Source organism: Microtus pennsylvanicus, chromosome 7 (genome assembly GCF_037038515.1).
Source record: "Microtus pennsylvanicus isolate mMicPen1 chromosome 7, mMicPen1.hap1, whole genome shotgun sequence".
NCBI classification, from domain to species: domain Eukaryota; kingdom Metazoa; phylum Chordata; class Mammalia; order Rodentia; family Cricetidae; genus Microtus; species Microtus pennsylvanicus.
This window is the reverse complement of record NC_134585.1, coordinates 53,709,092-53,734,210: the sequence shown is the minus strand read 5'-3', so window position 1 is coordinate 53,734,210 and position 25,119 is coordinate 53,709,092. Positions and strand designations below refer to the sequence as shown.

Sequence of the window (25,119 nt, the reverse complement as noted above, 5' to 3'; positions counted from 1 at the left end):
TAAAGGAAGGAGAATCGAATCAATCTGGAGTTAAAATCATCCTGACTGGCTAGATAGCAAGTCTGGGGCAACCTGGGCTACATGAAGGGAGTAAAGATTGGGGGTGTAAGCTAGTGGTAGAGTACTTGCTTAGTATGACATTTTAAAAGGGAAGAACAAAAATCTAGATGTGACAATGTGTAAGCCTAGGATTCTGGAGGTGGAGGCAGGAGGATCTGGAATTAAGCTCCAGGTCATCTTGGTTAATTCAGTAGCAGAAACTTAGGTGTCACTTGATCTCTAGAGATAAGCGGAGGTCAGGTGGAGGGTGGCTAGTGACCAATGGAAGGCAAAGCCAGCAGTATACCTTGTCCTGGGCAGCCCTGCCCTGTTGCGCACAGTCTATAGGAGAACAGACAGCAGGCCTTCATCAGTGCTGGGAAAGTACCATTATGCTACAAGGTGACCTTGCCTTCCTCACTGCTCACAGCTTTTAATACAGGAGGCAGTCTACCCACAGGCTTCTTAGTAGTATGTTAAGCCAATGGCAATTTTTGGTTTTTGTTTTTCCAGATGGGGTTTTTCTGTATAGCGTTGGCTGTCCTGGAACTCATTTTGTAGACCAGGCTGGCCTTGAACTCAGAGATCCAACCATCATGCTCGGCTACCAATGGGTATTTAAAAAAAAAGATCAGGGGCTGGAGAGATGGCTCAGTGGTTAAGAGCACTGGCTGCTCTTCCAGAGGACCTGAGTTCAATTCCCAGCACCCACATGGTGGCTCACAACCATCTGTAATGAGATCTGGTGCCCTCTTCTGGAATGTGGGCATACATGCAGGCAGAATGTTGCATACATAATAAATAAATCTATAAAAAAAAAATCAGATATGGTGGCCCATACCTGTAACCCTAGCTGAAGAAGGCAAGGTAGGACTACTGTTAGTTAAGGCTAAAGAGCCAAGAGCCTGTCTAAAAGTACTACATATAGGACTGGAGGATACAGCTCAGCAGGTGCCTAAAATTCAGAAGACCTACGTTTGAGCCTTAGCATGGGGTAAAATCAGGTACGAGTCGTGTCTGTAACCCCAGCAATTGAGAGGTAGAAGGATCAACAGTTTAAAGTCACCCTCAATTACATAGTCTGATGCCAGCCTGGGCTAGAAACTTATCTCAAAAAATAAAACTCCGGTGGCAGAATGCTGCATAAGGCTTTGGACCACATGTATGTATAATTTGCTTTGCCAGGATTAGTATTCCAAATAGATTCCCTACTTTTGCAGTAGTCCTTTAGCCTTAGACCCTACTTAATATGGGATAGGCTGGGAATAGAGCTCAATGGTGGTATCTGGTTAGCATGGACTCTAAATCTATGATAGTCTGAACACAGAAATAGGAAAGGCCAAGGTTTCTCCAAGAACCTAGGCTTAAAAGAAGTGTGAGGACCGCATTACCATTCCCCTCTGAGTCTTCACCCCTGCACAGCTGGTACTCTGAGGAGAGTCTTCATCCCTGCACAGCTGGTACTCTGAGGAGAGTCTTCACCCCTGCACAGCTGGTACTCTGAGGAGAGGGCTCCTCCTAGTGAACACTGGCAGGCGCAATGCAGCTAACTATTTGAGCTGAAAAGGCCTCTTCACTCTGCTCACTTGCAGAATGAAGCAAATAGTCAGAACACACAGAATGCTGATCCTATGGGGATAGGAAAAGAATGGCCAATGAGATAAGGGATGACTTCTTTCACCAATGGTAGGGAGTCACTTGTCTGTAATCCTGAGGGAGAACCCAGTTGTGGAGGCGGAACCTTTGTCTTAAGTATAAGCACAGAATATCCAATAAAACATTTTTATTCTGTACAATATATATGTGTATTTAAATATATGTACATATATATATACACATGTGCAGAGAATCTTCAGCCAACAAATCCCTGAGTTCATGGGAACCCAGGATGCTAACAAAGGGAAAGGAGGGAGTCCATGCCTAGAATGACATCCTTCCCTTTCCTCCTGGTTCCCGGCACTACAGAGTACTAAAACAAGAAAAATTTATGTGGGAGCAGGAATGGGGATGAGGATGTCAGGATACATAACTGTGGGTCAAGGTCCTGCAGCTACCAGTCTGGGAAAGGAAACAGAGTACTTGATCTAGTATGAAAACCAACCGATGACTTGAGAGGAGAAACTGACATGCAGCTGGCCTTCAGTGTGCCAAGTCTTAGCTTGGCAGCCCCACGCCTAGGCCAGCACCACAAATAGCACCAAGTGGGGCCTATAACAGGAGGATCTGGGCAAAGGGCCCTTGAGTAAAGGACAATGAAATAAAGCCAGAAATATGCATCAGGACTCAACACAGGGTAGGAACACAGTCTTTCATGGTCTCTGTGCCATTTCTTCCGTCCCTGGGTCCACAGATAGTGAGGGGCACTGCCTTTCATCCAGTCAGGTGGAGAAGGGAACTCACGTGGCCCTGAGAGGAGGTGTAAGAAGTACTTTCAAGGGCCAACCCAGGTATGACAATTCCTGAAGTGCAGAGGTCACACTGGTGAGTCATGCCCAGTCCTGAGAGTGGCGTCCAGTCGACAAGGTCACGCAGCTGCCAGGGTTAATGAGCCAACCGGGGGGCACACAGCTGCTGAGAACTGCCCTGAATTGTCTTCTCCCTCAGGACTGCCCCTCCCTGACCACGCCAAGCTTGACACCTCTCCAGAGGGTGGCAGGAAGCAAGTGGCAGCAGACACTAATCTGCCTAGCCTATGAACACACAGAGCCGCCGACGGTGGGCAGCATGGCCGGAAGTCACCTTATTATTGTAGCGACAGCAGTAGAGCTGTTTTGAGGACTCAGAAGCCCATGCTGGCCTGGGCTTCTCCTGCTGTGATGGCTTGCACATCTGTGACATGACCGATGCCCTTGGTAACACCCTCCCGGAACAGCAGTTTGGCGCCCACCTTCAGGTATTCTGGGTGTTTCAGGAAGCGGAAACGTACTACTGCTTTCTCCCCTGTCCGCAACTTGTCCTTCAGGAGAAAAGTGGTCACAGCCCTGGCCAATGCCTCTCATCCCATCCTCTGTCAGCCTTGGCTCCACCCTTGAAGTCCCCAGGTGGGCTGCGACCCTTCCTGTATGGGCTTTGTTCCCTTTATGGGATCAGGCAACTCTAAGCCAAGTGTAATGTGTAAAGTGTAAGCCAAGGGCTCCCTCCCATGGCTGGGTGGCTCTCACCTTTGCATGGATCTTTTCCACCACTGCTGTTTGACGTACGTTGCCCACATGTACTGTCACCTGGAATCCCCGCCGGAAGGTGGTGGCATGGAACAGCAGGACTATCTCTGCCTCAAACACTGAGCAGATGGTGGGATTCATCTCGGGACTCACCATCACCATGCCCTGGGGAGGCACAGCCAGGGAGACACAAGCCAGATCCAAGAAGGGCAGACCTGGCGTTAGACTCCATTTCCAGACATTCTGCACACTTTAGAACTCCTGAACCCCCTTTTCTTCTATATGCCTCCAGGGAAAAGCCTCAGAAGGCCATGGTACCATGGTACCATGGTACCTGTTTTGAGTATCCTAAGCCCTTTCAATAGTCTATATAGCCAGGCCTACACTCCCAAGTTAGAGACCACCATGTTTCCTTAGGTTTCAATGGCCAGTCTTTCAGACACTTGTATTCCCTCTCCAACCCCCCTGTTCACCTCACCTTGCGAAGCAGTGCACGGTCAAAGTCTCCAAGGGCTAGTGTAGCAGCCTGACCAGCTCGCAGCACACGACAGGCAGAGCGATTGCGCTGGATGCTGCATACTCTCAGCTCCAGGAAGCAGCCATCATCTGTTGGGCCTACCACCAGCTGGTCACCCTCACGGCAGATCCCACTGCAGCCCAGACAGCAGGTAACACATGTCAGCATAGGTCCCTCTGGCTTCTCTGCTAGGGACACTCAGAATACACTCGCCCTCGAATTAGGGCAAAAGAACCCTAAATTCCAGCTTGGAAGTAGGGAGATGACTGCCTTGTCCAGTCTAGCATTTAGATTCTGAATGCCAGCAGTAACGGCTGGCAGGGCCACACCTGTGGCTTCGCTAACACCAGCTCACTAAACAAGTCACATCCTCGGGCTTCCTCACTTCCCTGCTCTGAGATGCTAGGTGAATGCACTGCTTCTTCCTAGAGCCCATGACCATAGACTCGGGACCTGGAGAGTCCCCTAAAGCAGCAATGCCATTGCTCCCTCAGAAGCCAAGAGTACTAGGATCCCACGTTCTGTGCATGAGCTCAGCCCAACCCAGGGCCTGCTTCAGGCAAGAGGTCTTCAAGTACAGGGGTACACAGGCAAGGACGAGTAACACAAGGCAGTCACCTGGACAGTGTTCCTCCAACCACAGTCCCCACCTCTGGGACTGTGTAGATTTCATCCACCTAGGGCCAAAGAAAACTCTGTCAATATCCTGCCACTAGGGCTTGTAGACCCAAGCTTTGTAAATACGCTCAGGCTGTCAGAACTGGGCTGGCCCTGCCCTGCCCCTCCCTCCTGTTTGTTGGATCAACTACCTGGAATTCCGTCAACTGCTGCATAAGCTCTTCCTGCTCTTTGCTGTTTGTGAGTGGAGGCAGGATATTCAGGAAGACTTTAAGAAGGTCCAGACTCTCTCCAGACACACTGGACAGTGTGAATATAGGCGTGACACTGTGGAGAGACAAATGTGTAACAACAGTCTTAACAGGAAACAGTAGCCAGAGGCCCCTTCTGACTGTGAGCAAGCCAGGGAATTGGACAGGGAATGTCTTCAAGGGCCCAAGCATAGCTCCCTCCCACAATCCCAAGCTGAAAAAGGCAAAGAAATGAACTACAATGGATCTGGCCCTAGAGGTGGGACACCATGCTCCTGGACCCTGTGGCAGCCTTCCCTGTCCATCAAGGCTTGAGGGTGAGAGGCAGGCTCACTTGGGTGACTGGGCAAATTGCTGAGCAGCAGTGACAGCATCATCCTCAGAGGTGACCAGCATAGGGACCTTGTGGCAGCCAGGCTGCTTGAGGACCCGCTCCAGCTGGCGTACTGTCCTCTCCACTGTGGTCTTAGCACACAGGTCCACTTTACTGACCACGATGAAGAAGGGCACTTTCAGGGCCAAGGCCAGCCCCAGATGTTCCCGTGTGGTGCCGGCTACCTCATAGAAAAGAGGTAGGTGGCAGGAGAGAGAATTTGGGAGGAAGGAAAAGGAAGAGTTGGTGTTGCTCCCAGCTCTGAGGGGGCTCAGGGCAGAAGAGAGTCAGCTCCTCCCTTTGCCCTGCCCCTCTGCTCAGTATCTCGTACCGATTCCAGTGTTGGCACTGACGAGGAGCAGGGCACAGTCAGGGCAGTAGGAGGTGAGGCCGAAGATGGTGGTGTGCAGGTATTTATGGTGGCCCGCCAGGTCGATGAAGGTGATCATCTTGGAGCTGCTTTCACAGATCTCTTCTGCAGTCCGTGAGTCGCTGTAATTCACCACCTAGCCCAGGGCCAGGGCTCTCAGTGTCCCTGTGACCTCCCCAACCCTTCAGAAGTCACCAGGACCTAGTCTAGTCCCTAGCCCATTTTCTATTCACTCCGTAGATTCTCACTTGGTTTTTAAGAAGGAAAGAACTGTTCACAGGTACCCTCAGACTTCTCCAAGAGGTCTCCGCACCCTGCCCCCAGCCTCTGCCTTCACCTCTACCAGCCCATCCTCAGAGTCTGGCCCCACTGGGTCCCGCTGATCCCATGCACCTCTCCCTTGCTGTTAAAGCCCAGGATCTCAAAGCTGATGCTGGAGGTTCGGCCAGACTGAATCTCATGCAGGTGGCGGAAAAGGTTGAGCCGGGCTCGGCCCCGCCCGTTGTCCAGCTCTCCTTGGGTCAAGACTCCAAGCAAGGTCGACTTCCCCGAGTCCACATTCCCTAGGACTGCCACTCGGAGATCTAGGAACTGTGAGGAATGTGGCAGAGGTGAGTTCACCTCACACTGAAGGTTAAGGTTCTCATACTCCCTGGAGCACCCCCTCAGGAGCCTAGGCCAGTGGAAAGCCTAGCAACACAGCTTTTGCTGGGAGGAGAGCATGGGCGCTCACCTGCTGATTGTCAGGAACCTTTCGCACCAGCACCTCAGTGATCTTCCGGGGCACGTCACTATCATAATCCACTTCTCGCTCCCGGAGAACAGTGATGTCTGCCCCAACCCTGTCACAGAGAAGCCACAGCTGCCATATTTCACATTATTCCCCTATTCCAGTCTGGCTCTGACCACAGAGGTCCTGACACCTCACTGAACTTCCTACCCCCCCCCACTTCTTTTGAAACAAGCATCTTAAATCAAAAGGAGTGGGGAGTCTAGGCACAGTGAGATGAGCGCAACAACCGGACTCACTCTGCCCCTGTCAGGAGACTGCTACAGGAGGAACCCACCTCACCCCAGTCCCTCTGGACCTGGCTGGCTGGATATGTATGGGTCCTCCCTAAAGTAGGGGAGAGGGGAGAAGGAAGCATACTTCTCTGCCATCCGGTGCAGGGTCTTGAGGGAAGCCCGCATCTCCTCCTCAGCCAGCCCCACCAGCAGCCCATTGTCCTCTACCCCAATCTGGTAGACAGCCTCACCGCGACCCTCCTGGAGCCGCCACTTCATTTGCGTCACCAAGTGTTCAAAGCGGTACTGTGATGGATTCACCAGCTTCAGCTTGGGACAGATGTGGTATCATGAGAAGAAAGCAGGGTGCTCCTCCCAGACTCTAAATGTGGTCCCTACCTGTCCTGCTACAGTAACCAGCACCTTTCTTTTCCACTTAAAACCCTTGCCCCTGGGAATGGAGAAATGGTTCAGTGGTTAAGAGAACTCAGGTCAGGGGCTGACAAGTGCCTGAAATGACAGCTCAAGGGGAATCTGACACCCTATTCTGACCTCTGAGATACTGGTACTCAGAAGTACATAACTACCTACACACACACACACACAAATTAAAAATCTTAAAAAAACCAAACCCTTACCCCTGACCACACTAGCAGTGATTCTCCCCCTGACACAGTGGGGTTCAGAGAGCCCAGCATGATGACCATGCAGTGTGGAGTGGGAAGGATAGCAGAGAAATCACCTTATACTGACTAGGGCAACTACTCTATCCCATCTCCTCCCCAACCTAAGACTCACTTTATATTCGATGTTACCATCTTCAGCCTAAAAAGAAACAGGAAACAGTTAGCACACCCTGTTCAGACCCAATCCCTACTTTCTCAATCCCCAATGACCTCGGGCATATAAGACAAGCCATGGTGGCCCTTGCCCATGCTCCCAGGTAGCCTCTGAGGAAAGGCTGTAAGGATCCAGTGAACCACCCACTTATCCAAGGACGGAATTGCAGATCCTCAGCATGTTCTTTCTAGATGCAAGATCACCTCTTCCTCCCCAACCTCCATAGCTGACACTGCTGGCCAGTCTGGGTGTTCTGGTTTTGGTTTCGTTTTCTTTCTGTGTTCAGGCTGTTGCTGCCTTTCTTTGACACTCATCTAGTAGACACCACTTCCTTCTTGCCCCTCCCTCTCAGCTGATGCCATAAAGTGTAAGAGATTACAAGGGACTCTGGGCCAGCTCCAAAGTGTGAGCTCAGCACTGGTCACTGCAAACTCACTGACATAGGAGGCCCAGGTAGAGGAGTAAAACTCCAAAGTTGGGGCTTACATTTTATTTTTTTTTATTTATTTATTTATTTTGGTTTTTCGAGACAGGGTTTCTCCGTAGTTTTTGGTTCCTATCCTGGAACTAGCTCTTGTAGACCAGGCTGGCCTCGAACTCACAGAAATCTGCCTGCTTCTGCCTCCAAAGTGGGGCTTACATTTTAAGAAAAAGAAAGAAAAGAAATTTATTAAAGGGACAGATGTCATAAACTGAACTTACTATGGCTTTTTCCCCTGTTCCTGCCTCAGTTGAGGCGAAACTCTGAACAATCCCATATCATAGGCTCTCTCAGAGCTGCCACCTTTTGGGCTGTGTGCTACACATACCTGCCTCACCCCACCCACCCCCTGTACTTTTTTTTTTAATTTATTTATTTATTATGTATACAGTGTTCTGTCTGTTTGTATGCTTGCTGGACATGATGAGGGCACCAGACCTCATTACAGATGGTTGTGAGCCACCATGTGGTTGCTGGGAATTGAACTCAGGACCTCTGGAAGAACAGCCAGTGCTCTTAACCTCTGAGCCATCTCTCCAGCCCCACCCCCTGTACTTTTTTTTAATATTTATTTATTATGTATACAATAGTCTGTCTGTGTGTATGCTCGAAGGCCAGAAGAGGGCACCAGACCCCATTACAGATGGTTGTGAGCCACCATGTGGTTGCTGGGAATTGAACTCAGGACGTTTGGAAGAGCAGGCAATGCTCTTAACCTCTGAGCCATCTCTCCAGCCCCCCACCCCCTGTACTTTTGTCACAAGGTTGTGACATCTTCTCATATTTCTGCCCTTCTCTATTTCTGCATTCTTCCTCTCTGGCGTTTTATTTTTCTATTTCCCTTTCTGTCATGATTCCATCTTTAAAGTCCTTAGAAGAGTCTTTACCCACAATCTCAATGCCATGGAATGTGTGGGAGCTCTTTCCCCATCAACAAAAACACTTTTTTACTATTCTGCTGATGGTGAACAATTAGGATAGTAGACTTTAAAGATGGTATAAAGATAATCTAGGCCGGGTGATGGTGGCACATGCCTTTAATCCCAGCACTCGGGAGGCAGAGGCAGGCGGATCTCTGGGAGTTCGAGGCCAGCCTAGTCTACAGAGCTAGTTCCAGGACAGGCTCCAAAACCACAGTGAAACCCTGTCTCGAAAAACCAAAAAAAAAAAAAAGATAATCTAGGCCAATGGTTCTCAAAGTGTGGTTCTGAGACCAACAACATTATAGTGTAAGAAATGCCAAATTTGCTGGGTGGTAGTGGTGCATGCATTTAATCCCAGCACTCAGGAGGCAGAGGTAGAAATATCTTTGTGAGTTCGAGGCCAGCCTGGCCTACAAAAGCTAGTTCCAGGACAGCTAGCGCTGTTTCACAGAGAAACCCTGTCTGGAAAAACCAAAGGGGAAACAAAACCAAAAGAAATGCCAAATTCTCAGACCCATCCCTCACCTAGTGGATCAGAAATTCTGTGAACAGAACAGCAATCTGGATAACTCTGGCGCATACTTAAAGTCTGATAACCACTATTTGAAGCCCTTCCCACCTTGGGTCCTTCTATCTTTTGTTTGTTTTGTTTTCAGAAACAAGGTATCCCTGGCTGCCCTGGAACTCGCTCTGTAGACCAGACTGGCATGGAACTAGGAGAAATTCTCCTGCCTCTGCTTCCTGAATGCTGGGTTCTCCTATATAAAGAGGAAGAAGGAAGGTGGTCTTCTTTGCTTTAAGGACTCATGGAGCATATGGGGGCTCTTCTCTGTCTCCACGCCCCAACAGGACAAGGGAAAGGCAGAGGGCTATGTCTAACTGTTCTCTGTTTTGTGTGTGTGAGTACCGAGGGCGTAGCGAAGGAACACATTGCTCTAGTCCAGACTACTCCCCTCCCTGTGGACCAAGTTTAGAAAAGCGGTGGTTACTCTGCTAGCCTACTTAACTCAGTTAGGCTTCTTTCCCACTCTCAGGGGGATGGGATCCCCGTCCTCACTTCTCCAAAGGTTGTTAGTGAAAGGGGCAGTCCCTTCCCGAGGTCCTGACACCGAAAAGAATCGTCTAGTCTTGACGCCCCTCTTTTCTAAGGGGTCCTGAGACAGGAGGAGGGGTTTTCTTCCCCAGTCCTTCCTCCCTGGGGTCTTGACACCGGAAAGGGGGATTAATTATCTCTGTCCCGCCTCCCTGGAGTCTCGGGGACCGGAAAGAGTAGTTCCCTGTGCCCCGCCAATTTTTCAGGTGCTCACCTCTGGGGGCAGGTACGGAGGGTTGTTGGCTTTACCTCCTCTGTTCCTTCCGTTCTTCTTCTTCCCCTTTGGGCCCCCGCAACTGCTGCTACCGCCGGCCCCACGAGCTTTGAGGTTTCCGCCCATGGCCGGGCCTCCTCCGGGCCGGCAGCAGCCGCCGAACAGCTCCGATACCCGCGAGTCCATCCGCTGCTGCCACCAGCCCCCCGCCCGACCCCTCCCCCCCAGCCACTGCCACCGCCCCTACTGCCACCGCCGCGTCGGGCCAGCCGGAGGAGAGCGGGGTGTGGCCCAGCGCAGGCCACGCCCCTGCCTACCCTGGCCTCCCCGTCGCGTCAGAAAAAGCCGCAGGGCACCAAGGGATACCGAGTTCGCGGGCCTAAGATTTAGTGCTAAAGACTATGAGCTTGAACTACAATTCCCAGGAAGCATCACTACGCAAGGACTGCAGGTGGTTTTGGGGGCGTGGGTAGCAAGCGCGCCTTGCGCGCAAAACCCTAAGGGAGTTGTAGTCCGCATCCCATTCCCTGCGCTGCTTTCGGCTCCTTTTCTAAGGGCAGTAAGAAAGCCCTGCGACCTGATATTGAGGACAATCACCGGAGGCAAAGGGCTCATATCAGAATCAAACTGGGTTTGACCACTCAGCGCGGATCCCAGACAACAAGTTAAAATTCAGGGCTGCTGACATCCTGCTGGCTCCACCTCTGCCTCAGTTTCTTCCCGACAGCTGGCGTGCTGTCGAGTGAGTCAGGGCAAAAGCCAGGGCGGAGGCAGATGGTAGTTATAGCATAATTAGAGCTGTTATTGTGACGATGATTATGCCACTCTTGCACCGTAGTCACTGCTTTATTACTTGCCTGGCACAGTCTGTGGGCTGGTTTTAACAGCCCCAGGCACCGCGGCCGCCAGACACGTGTCCAGAACCCTTAAACCAGCCAGCTGCTTCAGGGGTTTGAGGATGCTTTCAGCAAGTATCTCTCCTCCCCTTTGTTTTGATGTTGAACCAATCCGGGAAAACCGAGTTTGATTTAAAATTAGTCCGGAGGAGGGGCCTGGCCCCCACTTGGGGCGGAGCTGGGATTCCAGACACGTCAACCGCCAGGGGGCGGGGGAAGTGGCCAGGAATAGAAACTTGTCCGAGGTCCCAGGGAATTGTTGACCTGTCTTTCTAGCCAAACAGTTTCTCCTGTCCTTTAGAACTCTGGAAGCGACATAAACCAGTGTACAAGGCACCAAAAGGGCACAGAATTGCATGGCCAAGAGTCAGGACGCTAGGGTTCAAATCCCAGCTCCGTAGTTAGCTTATGACTCACAGTGTGTCCACTCCCTTCTGCACAAACAACCAGGTGTTTATATATAGTCAAGGAATTAAACAGCTTTTGCCTCCAAAATTTTGAAGTTTTCCCCGGTAAACTAGGAACAGCAATAGAGTCTTACCTCTGGTACACTCTGCAGGAGCTCAGGCCTGGTCGAGGCCATGTCTTCATAGGCCCACGTGGAAGGAGGTGGATCTATCGCACATGCAGCTGCTGTCCACATTAGATAACTTCCACACCAACGAGACCAGAAGAACCAAGATCTTAAAAAAAGGCCTTGCAGGTCTAGTCAATGACATGAGTCTCCAGGGAGGAAAAGCAGGTCTCCCTTCTGTACGCTATCCTGTATGGTTGAGGACAACCTTAGCCCAGCCCAGGACTACCAGGAAAACTTTTAGAGACTGAGACGAGAGAACTCAGAAATCGTAAAGAATGGGAATTGAAAGGCAGAGATAACGCCAGGCAGCAGTGGCTCATGCCTTTAATCCCAGCAGAGGCAGGCAGATCTCTGTGAGTTCAAGACCAGCCTGGTCTACAGAGCTAGTTCCAGTACAGGCTCCAAAGCTACACAGAGAAACCCTGTATCTCAAAAAACCAAAGAGAGAGAGAAAGAGACAGAGAGGCCCCACCCACACCCATAACATTATCACACTATCACCACTAGCAGTCCTGGGCCTGAACAGCTGCAACTCAACAGATAACGTTTGTTGTTGTTTAAATACCCATGGATCTTCTAGCAGTCTACTTTTCACACACAATTTCACCCCACCCATTCCAATCCCCATATGAGATGATGATGGGGGATAACCCGTTCTTGAACAAAATGGCTTACCGCCACAGACAGAAGTGAAGGCTGACAGAGGAACAGGTCAACAGGGCATCTGCCAGGAGAGCTCAGGGTCCTGGGGAGTGGATGTGATGTAAGTGACCAGTTTCCTGGACCAGTTGCTTATGAGGTGCCCATGATGTGGTTGGCTATCGGCTGTGTGTGTATACTGTTGTTACATACACATCACATGCAAATATTTTTCCTGGCTGGTAATGAGTCATTTGCTTTTATGCGTAGTACCTCTGTGTGCACATGCATTTTGTGAATGGCACCTTTATATGCTCTGGCTTATTGCAACCCTTTCCCTCTGCTTTCTTGCTTTCCTATCATCCTTATGTAAACTTCACATATTATTATGTAATATATCTTTGAGGAGATTTAAAAAATTTTTACACTTGGGGCTCTAAAGAGATGGCTCAGTAGTTAAGTGTTCTTGTTGTTCTTACAGACGCCCAGAGTTCAGTTCCCAGCATCAATTTTGGTTGAGTTAGCACTGCCTTTAACTCCAACTCCAGGGGACCTGGTAGCCTCTTCACGAGATTACACTTATGTGCACAGTCCTAATTATAGATATACACATAATTAAAAATTACATCTGTTAAAATTTTACATTTATTCTATGTGCACGTGTGTACACTATGATGTACATGTGGGGCTCAGAGGGCAACTTGCAGGAATCTATCATGCCCTATTACATGGGCTCTGGAATTAAATTCAGGTCACCAGACTTGGCAGCAAGTGCCTTTACCCACTAAGCCATCTTGCTGGCCTTTTGGTGTTTTTTTTTATACTAACATTTGAACCCAGAGCCTCATTGCTTGATGTGCAGCTTTCCACTGTGCTTCTCTGCTAGCTTCCTACAGCGATTTTCCTGCATGTTCTGAGACAGGGTTTCTCCATGTAGCCCTGGCTGTCCTGGAACTCACTCTGTAGACCAGGCTGGTCTTGAACTCTCAGAGATCTGCCTGCCTCTGCCTCCTGAGAGCTGGGATTAAAGTAGTGAACAACCACCACCAGCACCCTGCTGTCTTTCAGGTGTATTTTACACTTACTTTAATCCACTTGAACTATACCATTTTTAGTGTATAGTAGAAACTAATTTTATTTTTAATGGATCTCCCCCATCCTGTTTCTCAAGCATTCTACTGTACACCTATCTTTCCTGACCCTGTTTTTCACTTTTTGAGAAAGTACCTTGCTAAATTATCCAGATTAGCCTTGAACTTGTTGACTCACCTATCTCAGCTATCCACTGAGCTGGGACTGCAGGCCTTCAGCACCAGACCTGGGTTTACCTTGTGGTAGTTACTTGAAGAAGCTGCCACTATTGTATACTAAGATCTACATATACACCTATCTGTTCTGGGTTCCAATGTTTAATTTCTTTTATTCTATTATCAATTTCCTACACAGTGTTGGCCCAAACTGTCGTGCATTCTAGCCCAGCATTCTACCACTGTGCTATACCTCCAGCTCAACACCACGCCACTTTTTCCCTGTATCTTTTTAGAGATTGGATTTCTCTGTGTAGTCCTGGTTGTCCTGGACTTCACTCTGTAGAACAAGCTGGCCTCAAACCCAGAGTTCCAGCTGCCTCTGCCTCCAAAGTACTGGAATTAATGATGCACACCACTCTGGTCAACTTCACAGTGTTTTTAATTGTGTAAGTATGTGAGTGAGTTTTACAAATGAGGGCCATGCCCTTAGAGGTAGCAGAGAGTGTCGTGTCCCCTGAGGCTGATTGTGACCCACTTTGAGGGGTTGATGGGAACTGAACCTGGCACCTTTGCAAGAGCAGAATGTACTCTTAACCACTGAACCATCTCTCCAGCCTCTTACAATATATTAATCATTGTGCTATTACAGTATGTTTTGACCTCTGGTCCCTACTTCCCAAAACACACTCTAGTCTTGATCTCTGTGCCCTGGCCCTTGCCTCTTTCTTCATACTTTTCTCAGCATTCCTCGGTGGCTCCTGCAGGCTCTTTTCTCTCCCTAATGGCTTCAGGATCTGGCTTATTCTGTTTTATACATCCTCTCTGGGTCATATAATCAGAGTTCATACTGAGGACTCCCTCATACTTGCCTCTATTGTAAATAAAGTATGTTCTACATATACTACTACTGTATCCAAGAGATATTTAACTCTCCCTGGGAAAAGCTGAGCTTATCTTTCCCCCTTCCTAATATGCCTTCATCTCCAATTTTGTCAACCACTATACAGCTGGTCCTATGGCCGCTGAAGTCAGAAACCTACTTGTCTTTTTCTTTTTCACTTTATTATTATTTTTTTTTTGAGACAGGGTTTCTTAGTAGCTATGGAGCCAGTCCTGGAACTTGCTCTGTAGACCAGGCTGTCCTTGAACTTACAGAGATCCACCTGCCTCTAAGTGCTGAGATTAAAGGCGCGTGCCACCAACCATCTTCATTTTTTGTTTGTTTTAAAGAAAGGGTCTCAAGGGTCAGCGAGAAGATTCAGTGGGTAAAAGAACTTTCTGTTTAAATCTGATGACAGAAATTCTGTTTCTGGAACCCACAGGCGACAGAGTCACTATGTATGTATTCTAGGCTTGTGTCAAAATCTCCGAGGTGCTGAGATCTCAGGTGCTGGCCACTGCATGGCTGCTCTTGTCTTCCTGAGGGTGACTTTCTATTTCTTCTCCTCTTCAAACCCACCGCTACATTAAATTATATTCACTAGACATGCTGTTGATTATTTTTCACTCTTACTCTTTTGACTCTTTACTTGTTGGAGGCCCACCATCCAGCTCCCAAATCAATCACATGGAGACTAATTTCTTATAAATGCTTGGCCTAAGCTTGGCTTATTTTTAACTAGTTTTTTTTTTAACTTAAATTATCTGTCTATCTTTTGCTTCTGGGCTTTTACCTTTCTCTAGACTTCTTACTCCATGGCTTGACTTGTTGTGTAGCTGGGTGACTGGACCCTTGAGTCCTCTCACACTTTCCTCCTCCTTCTATTTATCCTCTCTGCCTACCAGCCCCGCCTATCCTTTCTCCTGCCTCACTATTGGCCATTCAGCTCTTTATTAGACCAATCAGGTGTTATAGACAGGCAAAGTAACACAGCTTCACAGAGTTAAACAAATGCAACATAAAAGAATGTGACATATCTTTGCATCATTAAACAAATGTTCCACAGCATAAACAAATTTAACCCATCTTAAAATAATATTCCACAACAAGAATATTTTCCTTCTTAGATGGAGACAGGGTTTTTCTATGTTACCCTGGCTGTCCTGGAACTAATTCTGTAGACAAGGCTGGCCTCAACCAGGTAACGAGCCACAGAACAGAATGCAGATTAGAAAAAAGGGTTAATATAAGCTACAAGAGCTAGTGGGACAAGGCTAAGCTAAGGCTGACCTTTCATAATTAATAAGAAATCTCCATGTCATTTCTGAGCTGGCAGTCCTAATAAAATCCGACTACATCAGTCTATCTTTGTATTAGAGGAACAAGCACATCCATTTCATTAGGATGAAAATTTGCTTTTGTCTCTAATAAATAGTAAAATTATATGTACATCAAAGAACTGTTTTAGAAATCTATTTAAATGTTTCTTAGCCACTTAAATTGGGATAGGTTGTGTTATACCCAAACCTGTGGGTCCCCACAAAAGCCAACAAAGGAGACTGAGTCCCATATGTAAAAGCAAAGAGCCTTTATTTTAATCAAGTTTGCAAACTCGGTCTCTCCACACGTCCAACGTATTGAAACATCTGGAGAGCCCCGAGCTCAATTAGAATTGGGTTTTCATAGTAGTAAGGGTGGGGGTGAGGGGTCTCTGAGGTTCAGGACCCCTGATTGGCTGACATTTGTCTAGGGGTGTCCTGGTAAAATTCTAGCAGGTGTTTCTATCTACAGTGCTTGGAATGCCAGGAATTTCCTTTGAATGATCTGCTCCTGGGTGGGGGTCTGGCAACCTCGGCCTGCCAGGCATTGTCTCAGGGTAAACTATTGAGACTCCAGATTCCATTTAAATTTATCGATGGCCAGAGTCCCAGGTGATAATGGTTGGAAATAAAGAACTTCCTTTGGATGACCTGCTCAGACTTGTCTTTCAAGGCTGGCCCCCACAGGTTGCACTTTTTGTAGTTCTGGGAATCAAACCTATAGGGTTCATGCACAATACGAACTGAACCATGTCCCCAGACAGGTTTAAAATAAACTTCTTCGATTTATTATCGTCAAATGTTTAATTTGTATGCCCATTTTTGTTGGTTTCTTATTTGGTTTGGTTTTTTTTTTCAAGACAGGATTTCTCTGTGTTGCCCTGTCTGTCCTGGAACTCACTCTGTAGACCAGGTTGGCCTCGAACTCAGAGATCTGCCTGCTAGGATTAAAGGTGTGTGCCAGGACTGCCCAGCTGTATCACTCAAAGTCAAATAAATATTAGGTGGGATGGATGGGGGGGGCACACACCCTAATCCCAGCACTTGGGAGGCAGAGGCAAGTAGATCTCTGTGAGATCCAGGCCAGCATAGCTACATAGTGAGACTTTGTATCAAACAAAACAAATTTCTCTAGTTGCAACCTCTTTCACCAAGCACTGAACCACGTTGGTACCACCTCTAACTGGGAAGCCTGCCTCATCGTCCCTGTCAGTCAGTCTACACTGTAGCAAGTGTAAGGGTTATGTTTACAAAAATGTAAATTAAAATGGTTACATTTGTGTGGCACTCATGTGTGGTGCTGAGGTGAGAGGACAGCTTGTGGGAGTCTGTTCTCTTCTCCTATTATGTGTGTCAGGAGAATTGTATTCAAGCCATCAGTTCTGACTGCAAGTGCCTTTATCTTCTCAGCCATCTTGCATGCGGGCCCCCAAACAGGCAGTTTGCTACTTTGTGTTTCTGTGTGAGCCTGTCATAGAGTAGTGTGGAGGGAGTCTGTCCTTTCTTTTTCTTCCTTCCTTCCATCCTTCCTTTTCTTGTTTGAGACAGGGTTTCTCTGTCGGTTTGGAACCTATCCTGGAACTCACTCTGTAGACCAGGTTGGCCTCGAACTCAGAGATCCGCTTATAGTGTTAGGATTAAAGTCATGTGCCACCACCACTGGGAAAAACCTTTAACTCTATATTTCTTCTAGTCCTTGAACAGAGAACGTTGTCTCTCAAGATCTCAAACACTAGGATCTTCTTTTTTACCTAGCTAACTTTACCTATAGGTCACAGGGCATACACTCAGGGGACCACCCTTCCCCTACACTAACCCTAACCCTGCCCCAACCCGCTCTGGGGCAGGTGTCCCTGTTCTTCACACTGTCTAATCCTAAAGGGGCCTGAGATTGACTTGACCGCAGCTGAGTCTCCAGCACCTAGGACAGGGCCTGCCACCAAGCAGGCGCGCAGTGGGGTGCGCGGGGAGCTGGCGTGAAAGGAGGCGCCCTTAGGAAGGCAGCCCCGGAGGACGCGGATCAGCCAAGTGGGAAGGGCCAAGCGTTCCTTTTCCCGGGTGTGCAGCTAATTCTAACCTCCACCACCCAGAGGCCGCGCTGAGCTTCTTCCGGCCAGTAGGAATCGGAAGTGGAGTTGAAGCTTCCCATGATGCTCCGCGCGCCGTCTCTTCTAACCGCAGGGCGCCTAAGCAGGCAGTAGCTATGGCTGCGCCCGGGCCAGAGGGTCTGTCTCCTGCGGCCGCCCCCGGTAAGGCGTGGGATCCAAAACTTGGGGGCCCGTTTCTTCCCTGTTTCTACCTGCCAAAAGGCATTTAGTGACTGGCGCTTCCTCCGTCGTTCCTCCCTGTCTCCTTGGTTCCCGGTGTCCTGGCCGGAGCTGGCTCTGTGGGTCACTTCCTCGCGTTGGGTGGAGCTGCTTCTCCTGTCCTGTCCTTTTGGGTGTGCTGGCCCCCACTTCACACTTCATAGCGAAGCCTTGGTCTCTGCCTCCGAAAGTCCCCCTCCTGTCCTGATGTCGTTTAAGTCGCTCCCAGTCAGGATCAGGTCTCCTGTCACCGTCCAGAGTATATGTGGGTGTCTGCAGGTGTGACCCCTGGGAAAGAGAAGACTGATGTTGATTTTAATCCCCCCTTTACCCTTTCATTCACGGACTAGATTTGGATTGGTATGAGAAGTCGGAAGAAACTCACGCTCCTCAAGTAGAGCCTGAGACCGTCATCACGTCAGTTCAGGAACCTTCGGAGCCCTTTCGCCCAAGAGACTTGGTGCCGGTGGTGTTCCCCGGGCCTGTGAGCCAGGAAGGCTGCTGTCAGTTTACTTGTGAACTTCTAAAGCATGTCATGTACCAACGCCAACAGCTACCTCTGCCCTATGAACAGCTCAAGCACTTCTACCGAAAATCTCCTCCCCAGGTTCGCGCGGGCTTTGGAAGAAAATGGGTGGGAAGACTTCGTGACTCTTAGATGGTGGGCAAGTAGAAAAGTGAGCTAAGAACTCAGCTTCCGAGGAAGCCTGGGCCTTTGCGAAGGCTTTCTTTTTCCTTTTTTTCCCCACTTGGGCCTTGGTGTTTTCTCTCCTTGTTCTCTTACTGAGACTCGTCCTATTATGTGTTGTATGAGGAGGTCATGGGTTAGTTGTCTAAATTGTATATATTTTTTGAAACAAGATTTCACTGTGTAGTTCAGGCCAGAGATCTGCCTGGCTCAACTTCCCCAGTTGACTGCTGGGGTTACAGGTGTGCACTGCCATACCTGGCGTATCCTTAATGCTCTTTCTCCTCTCTCCTCCCCTCCCCTCCTCTTCTCTCTCCCCTCCACACTTGAGAATCCAAAGCCTCTCACATGCTAGACAAGTGTTGTACTACTAAGCTATAGCCCCAGACCTGAACTGGCTGTTTACATTTGAATTTCTTTTTCTCACATTTTCACCCGTTTCTGGTTTATTTTAATGTATTTTCTTAGGGATAATTTCTAGACTTTAGAGTCTAACAATTTTTTATTCTTAATCAGTTTGGGATCTTTTTTTTGAGGGGGGGGTTTAGAGTTTTTTTTGTGTTTTTGTTTTTAATGGTATTGTGGTTGGTATGGTTTTGAATGTGTGAACTTTAAAGTTTTTACATTCACTTATTTAGTGTGTGTGGGGAGTGGAGAGCAGGCATCACCATGCAGGTGTGGACGTCAGAGGACTATTGCAGGAGGCGGTTCTCTTCTACCGTGTGGGGCCAAGGAATCTGGCAGCCAGGGCCTGAGCCATCTCACAGGCCAGTGAGCTTGTGAATTTCAGTGATCTCCTACTTCAGCCTGGGTCCTGGGATTATAGCCACCATGCTCTCAGGACCATAAAATTCTCTCTCTCTTTGTGTGTGTGGGACTTTCCCACTCTCCTTCTTGCTGCTTGCAGTGTCTTTCTTCCAGAATCCTTTTCCTGTTTGTTTCTTTTACTTTTGGTGTTTGCTGTTGGAATTCTGTCTGGTGAATATTTCAGGATAGATCACTATCTGTGATGCCTGGGCCTTATGAACTGATATTTATAAGGAGAACCTGGTGATCTCTTCGAAAACGCAACAAACATGGTATAGGAGGGCCAGGGATGGAGCCCTAAAACCAGCATTTAGGAGAGAGATGGGTGGATCACTTGGGTTTGAAGTCAACCTGGTCTTCATAAGTGGTTCCAAGCTAGCCAGGGTACATAGACTTTTTTTTTTGTATTTTTTTTTATTTTTATTTTTATTTTGTATTTTTGAGACAGGGTTTCTCCGTAGCTTTTGGTTCCTGTCCTGGAACTAGCTCTTGTAGACCAGGCTGGCCTCGAACTCACAGGCCTGCCTCTGCCTCCCGAGTGCTGGGATTAAAGGCGTGTGCCACCCCCCCCCCCCCCCGCCCCGGCTTACATAGACTTTCTTAAAAAATGCTTAAAAACCCGGAAGGCGGAAGCAGGCAGATCTATGTGAGTTTGAGGCCAGTCCTGGTCTACAAGAGTTAATTCCAGAAAAGATAGGGCTGTTACACAGAGAACCCTGTCTTTTTTTTTTTTATTAAAGATTTCTGCCGCCTCCCCGCCACCGCCTCCCATTTCCCTCCCCATCCCCCGATCAAGTCCCCCTCCCTCATCAGCTCGAAGAGCAATCAGGGTTCCCTGACCTGTGGGAAGTCCAAGGACCACCCACCTCCATCCAGGTCTAGTAAGATGAGCATCCAAACTGCCTAGGCTCCCCCAAAGCCAGTATGTGCAGTAGGATCAAAAACCCATTGCCATTGTTCTTGAGTTCTCAGTAGTCCTCATTGTCCACTATGTTCAGCAAGTCCGGTTTTATCCCATGCAGAAACCCTGTCTTGAAAAAAAGAATAAAAAAGAAAGAAAGAAAAGCCAGGCAGTGGTGTGCAAGCCTTTAATTCCAGCACTCAGGAGGCAGAGGCAGGTGGATCTCTGAGCTTGAGGCCAGACTGGTCTACAAAGTGAGTTCAGGATGGCAAGGGATGTTACACTGTTACATAGAAAGATTCTTTCTTTCTTTCTTTTTGGTTTTTCGAGACAGGGTTTCTCTGTGGCTTTGAAGCCTGTCCTGGAACTAGCTCTGTAGACCAGGCTGGCCTTGAACTCACAGAGATCCACCTGCCTCTGCCTCTCAAGTGCTGGAATTAAAGCCATGTGCCACCACCGACCGGCTGAGAGATTCTTCCTTGAAAGGAGAAAAGAAAAGAAAAGAAAAGAAAAGAAAAGAAAAGAAAAGAAAAGAAAAGAAAAGGAAAAAAAAAAGACAAAATTCCCCCAAACTATAGTATTACAAACTCTCCCCAGACTTGTGTCATACAGATTTGTTCAGCTCCGCCCATCATGCTTCCTGCATGCCTGTACTGTCTAGTTCTGCAGTGTGGACTTGCTTATTGGTGTGTGTCTTACTTACAGTTGCCAATCAGCTCTCTGTCTCTTTTTTTATTGATTTTTATTGAGCTCTACATTTTTCTCTGCTCCCCTCCCTGCATTTCCCATCCACCTTTCAACCCTCCCCCAAGGTACCCATGCTCCCAATTTACTCAGGAGATCTTGTCTTTTTATACTTTCTATTTCCCATGAAGATTATATCTATGTAAGTCTCTCTTAGTGTCCTCATTGTTGTCTAGGTTCTCTGGGATTGTGGTTTGTAGGCTGGCTTTCTTTGTTTTATGTTTAAAAATCACCTATGAGTGAGTACATGTGATAATTGTCTTTCTGTGTCTGGGTTACCTCACTCAAAATAATGTTTTCTAGTTCCATCCATTTTCCTGCTAAATTCAAGCTGTCGGGTTTTTTTTTCTGTTGTGTAGTACTCCATTTCCTTATCCATTCTTCAGTCGAGGGGCATTTAGGTTGTTTCCAGGTTCTGGTTATGACAAACAAAGCTGCTATGAACATAGCTGATCACATGTCCTTGTGGCACGATTGAGCATCCCTTGGATATATATCCCAAACTGGTATTACTGGGTCTTAAGGAAGGTTGTTCCCAACTTCTGAGAAATCACCACACTGACATCCCACCAGCAATGCAGAAGTGTTCCCTTTCCCCCACAACCTCTCCAGCATAAGTTGTCATCAGTGTTTTTGATCTTGGCCATCCTTACAGGTGTAAGATGGAATCTCAGAGTTGTTTTGATTTGCATTTCTCTGATGACTAAGGATGTTGATCATTTCCTTAAATGTCTTTCAGCCATTTTAGATTCCTCTGTTGAGAGTGTCTGTTTAGGTCTGTACTCCATTTTTTTTATTGGATTATGTGTTCTTTTGGTGTCCAATTTCTTGAGTTCTTTGTATGTTTTGGAGATCAGACCTCTGTCTGATGTGGGATTAGTGACGATCTTTTCCCATTCTGTAGGCTGTCGTTTAGTCTTGTTGACCGTGTCCTTTGCTTTACAGAAGCTTTTCAGTTTCAGGAGGTCCCATTTTTAATTGTTTCTCTCAGTGTCTGTACTGCTGGGGTTATATTTAGGAAGGGGTCTCCTGTGCCAATGCGTTCAAGTGTATTTCCTACTTTCTCTTCTATAAAGTTCAGTGTGGCTGGCTTTATGTTGAGGTTTTTAATCCATCTGGACTTGAATTTTGTGAATGGTGATAGATATGGATCTATTTTTATTTTTCTACATGTTGATATCCAGTTATGCCAGCACCACTTGTTAAATATGCTATCTTTTTTCCATTTGATATTTTTTGCTTCCTTGTCAAAGATCAGGTTTTCGAAGATGTGTGGATTGATATATGGGTCTTCTATTTGGTTCCATTGGTCCTCCTGTCTGTTCTTATGCCAATACCAGGCTGTTTTCAGTACTGTAGCTCTGTAGTAGAGATTGAAGTCAGGGATTGTGATGCCTCCAGAAGTTCTTTTATTGTACAGGATTGTTTTGGCTATCCTGGGTTTTTTGCTTTTCCATATGAGGTTGAGTACCGTTCTTTCGAGGCCTGTGGAGAATTTTGCTGGGATTTTGATGTGCAGCCAATCAACTCTCTTAACTCTTAATGCCCATCTTACAATTGGGTGGGGAAGGCAGCATCTACTTTTTATCTTCGAAGCTTCTTGCCTTTGACCAATGTTATTCTTTAGTTCTTTCTCTATAGGCAGTTCTAACTCATTTCATTTTCTCCCTCCCTCACTGAATGTTCTCTCTCTCTCTCTCTCTCTCTCTCTCTCTCTCTCTCTCTCTCTCTCTCTGGTGTATATTGCTCTCTTCCTTATTGACTTGAGACCGGGTCTCATTGAATCAGAAGCTCAGCATTTAGGCTGACTGGCTGGCCAACAAGCTCAGGACTTTCTTGTTTCCGCCACGTAATGCTGGATGTTGCTTTTTACCTAGTTTTGAGAATTTGAACTCAGGTCTTCATGCTTGTAGAGCAAGTGCTTTTACCCTGTGAACCATCTCTCCATTCTCAATAACCATGTATGTGTTCAATTGGAAGGCCTACTCTAGAATTATCTTGATTAAACCAAGTAATCCTCATTTCTATCCTCCCTGTATAACAAAAACTTGATACCTTCATCTATGCCAAGTCTTTAACATTTAAAAAAAAATTTTATTGCTCTGTGTGTGTGTGTGTGTGTGACTGCATACTTGTGCCACAGTGGAGGTCAAAGGATAATTTTGTGAACTCATTCTTTACTGTTTTTACTTGGGTTCTGGGGATCAAACTCAGATTGCCAGGCTTATGCAGCAAGCCCCTTTTAATTGCTGGGCCATCTCACTATTTCCTTGCTTTCATTTTGATATCCTCCAGTTTTGAATACCATCTTTGCTATTCAAGTCATAGGGAAACTGTAGTTGGTACAGTGTATAGATTTCCCTTAATTTAATGCTTTCTGATAAAGCTCAGTAACAGAAATCTTGTTTATCTACACATCTCAATGGGGTTCCACCAAAGGCCATCCATTTAATTCTACCGTGTTTTTTTCTTCTGTCACTCTTTGTCTTTATAGTCAGAGGACACTGCAAGGAAGAAACCTCGGCTCACCGCAGAGGTGAACAGCAGGAAGTGTCAGCAGGCTCTGGCGGAACTGGAGAGTGTCCTCAGTCACCTAGAGGATTTCTTTGCCCGAACACTAGTCCCAAGAGTGTTGATCCTTCTTGGAGGCAATGCCCTGAGCCCCAAGGAATTCTATGAACTTGACTTGTCCAGACTAGTCCCCTTCAGCGTGGACCAGAGCCTGAACACAGCTGCCTGTTTGCGTCGTCTCTTCCGAGCCATCTTCATGGCCGATGCCTTTAGTGAGCTGCAGGCTCCCCCGCTCATGGGTACCATTGTTATGGTGCAGGGGCACCGTGACTGTGGAGAAGATTGGTTTCTACCCAAGCTCAACTACCGAGTGCCCAGCCGGGGCCACAAACTGACTGTGACACTGTCCTGTGGGAGACCTTCCGTCCCAGCCATTGCCTCCGAGGATTACGTTTGGTTCCAGGCACCAGTGACACTTAAAGGTTTCCACGAGTGACTGAACGAGGACAAGGGCTGACTTCTCCCTGTGCTACCAAGGCACCCATCTCTTGTTTGGAATTGAAGCTGCTTCCTGGTGAGGGAGGAAGGCTTGCCCTGGCGGTATGCCACCTCTCCCCAGACTGCCTGGAGACTGATGGTACGTGGCCATCGCTGTGGTACTCATCATCAACGATGGACTCCCAGAGGCCTCTATCTGAGATTAGAAAGCATGGAGGAGGACGTTCTCTGCTCTATGCTGACTGCAGAACCTTGGTTACCAGGGTCATTATGTAGGTGTGACTCAGGCATTAAATATGAAGTGACTAGAGTCGTATTAAATTTTCCTAACACTTTTGACTTAGACTTTTTGCCCTTGGGACTCAAGGGTTTTTGTTGTTTGTTTTTAGAAAGTCCTGTGTATCCTAGGTTGGCTTTGAATGTGCTGTGTGCAGGAGAGAGTAACCTTGACTGTCTGAGTGTTGGCATCCTGGGCATCCATTCAAAACACGGTTACCTGGAGCTTCTGCTGCTGGTCAGTCCACCAGAGGGTGCTGCTGTATGCAGGCTCATGACGTCACCTGATGATGACCTTAGCCTGTACCGCGTGCCCAGCGCCAGGGGCTGAGTGGGGGAAGGCCCTGCAGCCTCTCTGGCTGTTCTCAAGTCTCGGTGGTTCAGGTAATTTGTATTAATTCTGCTCTTCAGATCTGAGAAACAAATTCAGAGGAAGGGGACCAAGAGAATAGGCTGAAAACAGAAAAGCAAGAGGCTCTTCCTAGAGCCAGATGGAACTGGGGCTCAGGCTCCCCAGACTGTCCCGGGATTTTGAGGGGTTTTCTCCCCATGTTCCTGTTCCTTCCAGAGCTTTTGTCCAGCCTTGTCTCTACAGCTTGATGGCTGCTGACATTGCCCTTCTGTCCCTCCTGGCTGCGAGTAGAGTCGAGGACGGACACCCACCCTGCTGAGGGGGAAGGTGTGTAAAGTGCTTGAAACATGCATATTCTTCAAGATGTTTTCAGACAGTTTCATGTTACCTGAGCTCCCGACCCTCCTGCCTCTGCCTACTAAATGCTAGGATTATAGACTAGCAGGCCACATTTTTTTTTTTTGTTTTTTTGTTTTTTGAGACAGGGTTTCTCTGTGGTTTTGGAGCCTGTCCTGGAACTAGCTCTTGTAGACCAGGCTGGTCTCGAACTCACAGAGATCCGCCTGCCTCTGCCTCCCGAGTGCTGGGAT

General features: G+C 47.8%; 2 protein-coding genes across 2 annotated transcripts; one reads left to right on the top strand and one right to left on the bottom strand.

The window, feature by feature from the left end:
• Window positions 1–1,807: 1,807 nt before the first annotated feature.
• On the bottom strand, window positions 1,808–10,166 carry Gtpbp2 (GTP binding protein 2). The gene is made up of 12 exons (XM_075980734.1): window positions 9,886–10,166; window positions 7,133–7,159; window positions 6,480–6,664; window positions 6,063–6,171; window positions 5,723–5,920; window positions 5,291–5,465; window positions 4,921–5,140; window positions 4,527–4,662; window positions 4,336–4,394; window positions 3,679–3,850; window positions 3,201–3,365; window positions 1,808–2,995 (listed from the first exon to the last, which is right to left on the bottom strand). The coding sequence occupies exons 1-12, from the start codon at window positions 10,069–10,071 to the stop codon at window positions 2,819–2,821; spliced, it is 1,809 nt and encodes a 602-aa protein (XP_075836849.1). The 5' UTR covers window positions 10,072–10,166; the 3' UTR covers window positions 1,808–2,818.
• Window positions 10,167–17,539: 7,373 nt separating this feature from the next.
• On the top strand, window positions 17,540–24,235 carry Mad2l1bp (MAD2L1 binding protein). The gene is made up of 3 exons (XM_075980733.1): window positions 17,540–17,695; window positions 18,103–18,359; window positions 23,387–24,235. The coding sequence occupies exons 1-3, from the start codon at window positions 17,650–17,652 to the stop codon at window positions 23,897–23,899; spliced, it is 816 nt and encodes a 271-aa protein (XP_075836848.1). The 5' UTR covers window positions 17,540–17,649; the 3' UTR covers window positions 23,900–24,235.
• The last annotated feature ends 884 nt before the right edge of the window (window positions 24,236–25,119 follow it).

Bases quoted from the DNA above. Each gene is read 5' to 3' on its own strand.
- Gtpbp2 (XM_075980734.1), bottom strand. From the start codon at position 10,071: ATGGACTCGCGGGTATCGGAGCTGTTCGGCGGCTGCTGCCGGCCCGGA. The intron at 4,663-4,920 runs GTGAGCCTGCCT...GTCTCTCCACAG, and splicing joins CAATTTGCCCAGTCACCCAA to TGTCACGCCTATATTCACAC. The intron at 3,851-4,335 runs GTGACTGCCTTG...TCTGGGCTGCAG, and splicing joins GTTGGAGGAACACTGTCCAG to TGGGATCTGCCGTGAGGGTG.
- Mad2l1bp (XM_075980733.1), top strand. From the start codon at position 17,650: ATGGCTGCGCCCGGGCCAGAGGGTCTGTCTCCTGCGGCCGCCCCCG. The intron at 17,696-18,102 runs GTAAGGCGTGGG...TTCACGGACTAG, and splicing joins GTCTCCTGCGGCCGCCCCCG to ATTTGGATTGGTATGAGAAG. The intron at 18,360-23,386 runs GTTCGCGCGGGC...TTGTCTTTATAG, and splicing joins ACCGAAAATCTCCTCCCCAG to TCAGAGGACACTGCAAGGAA.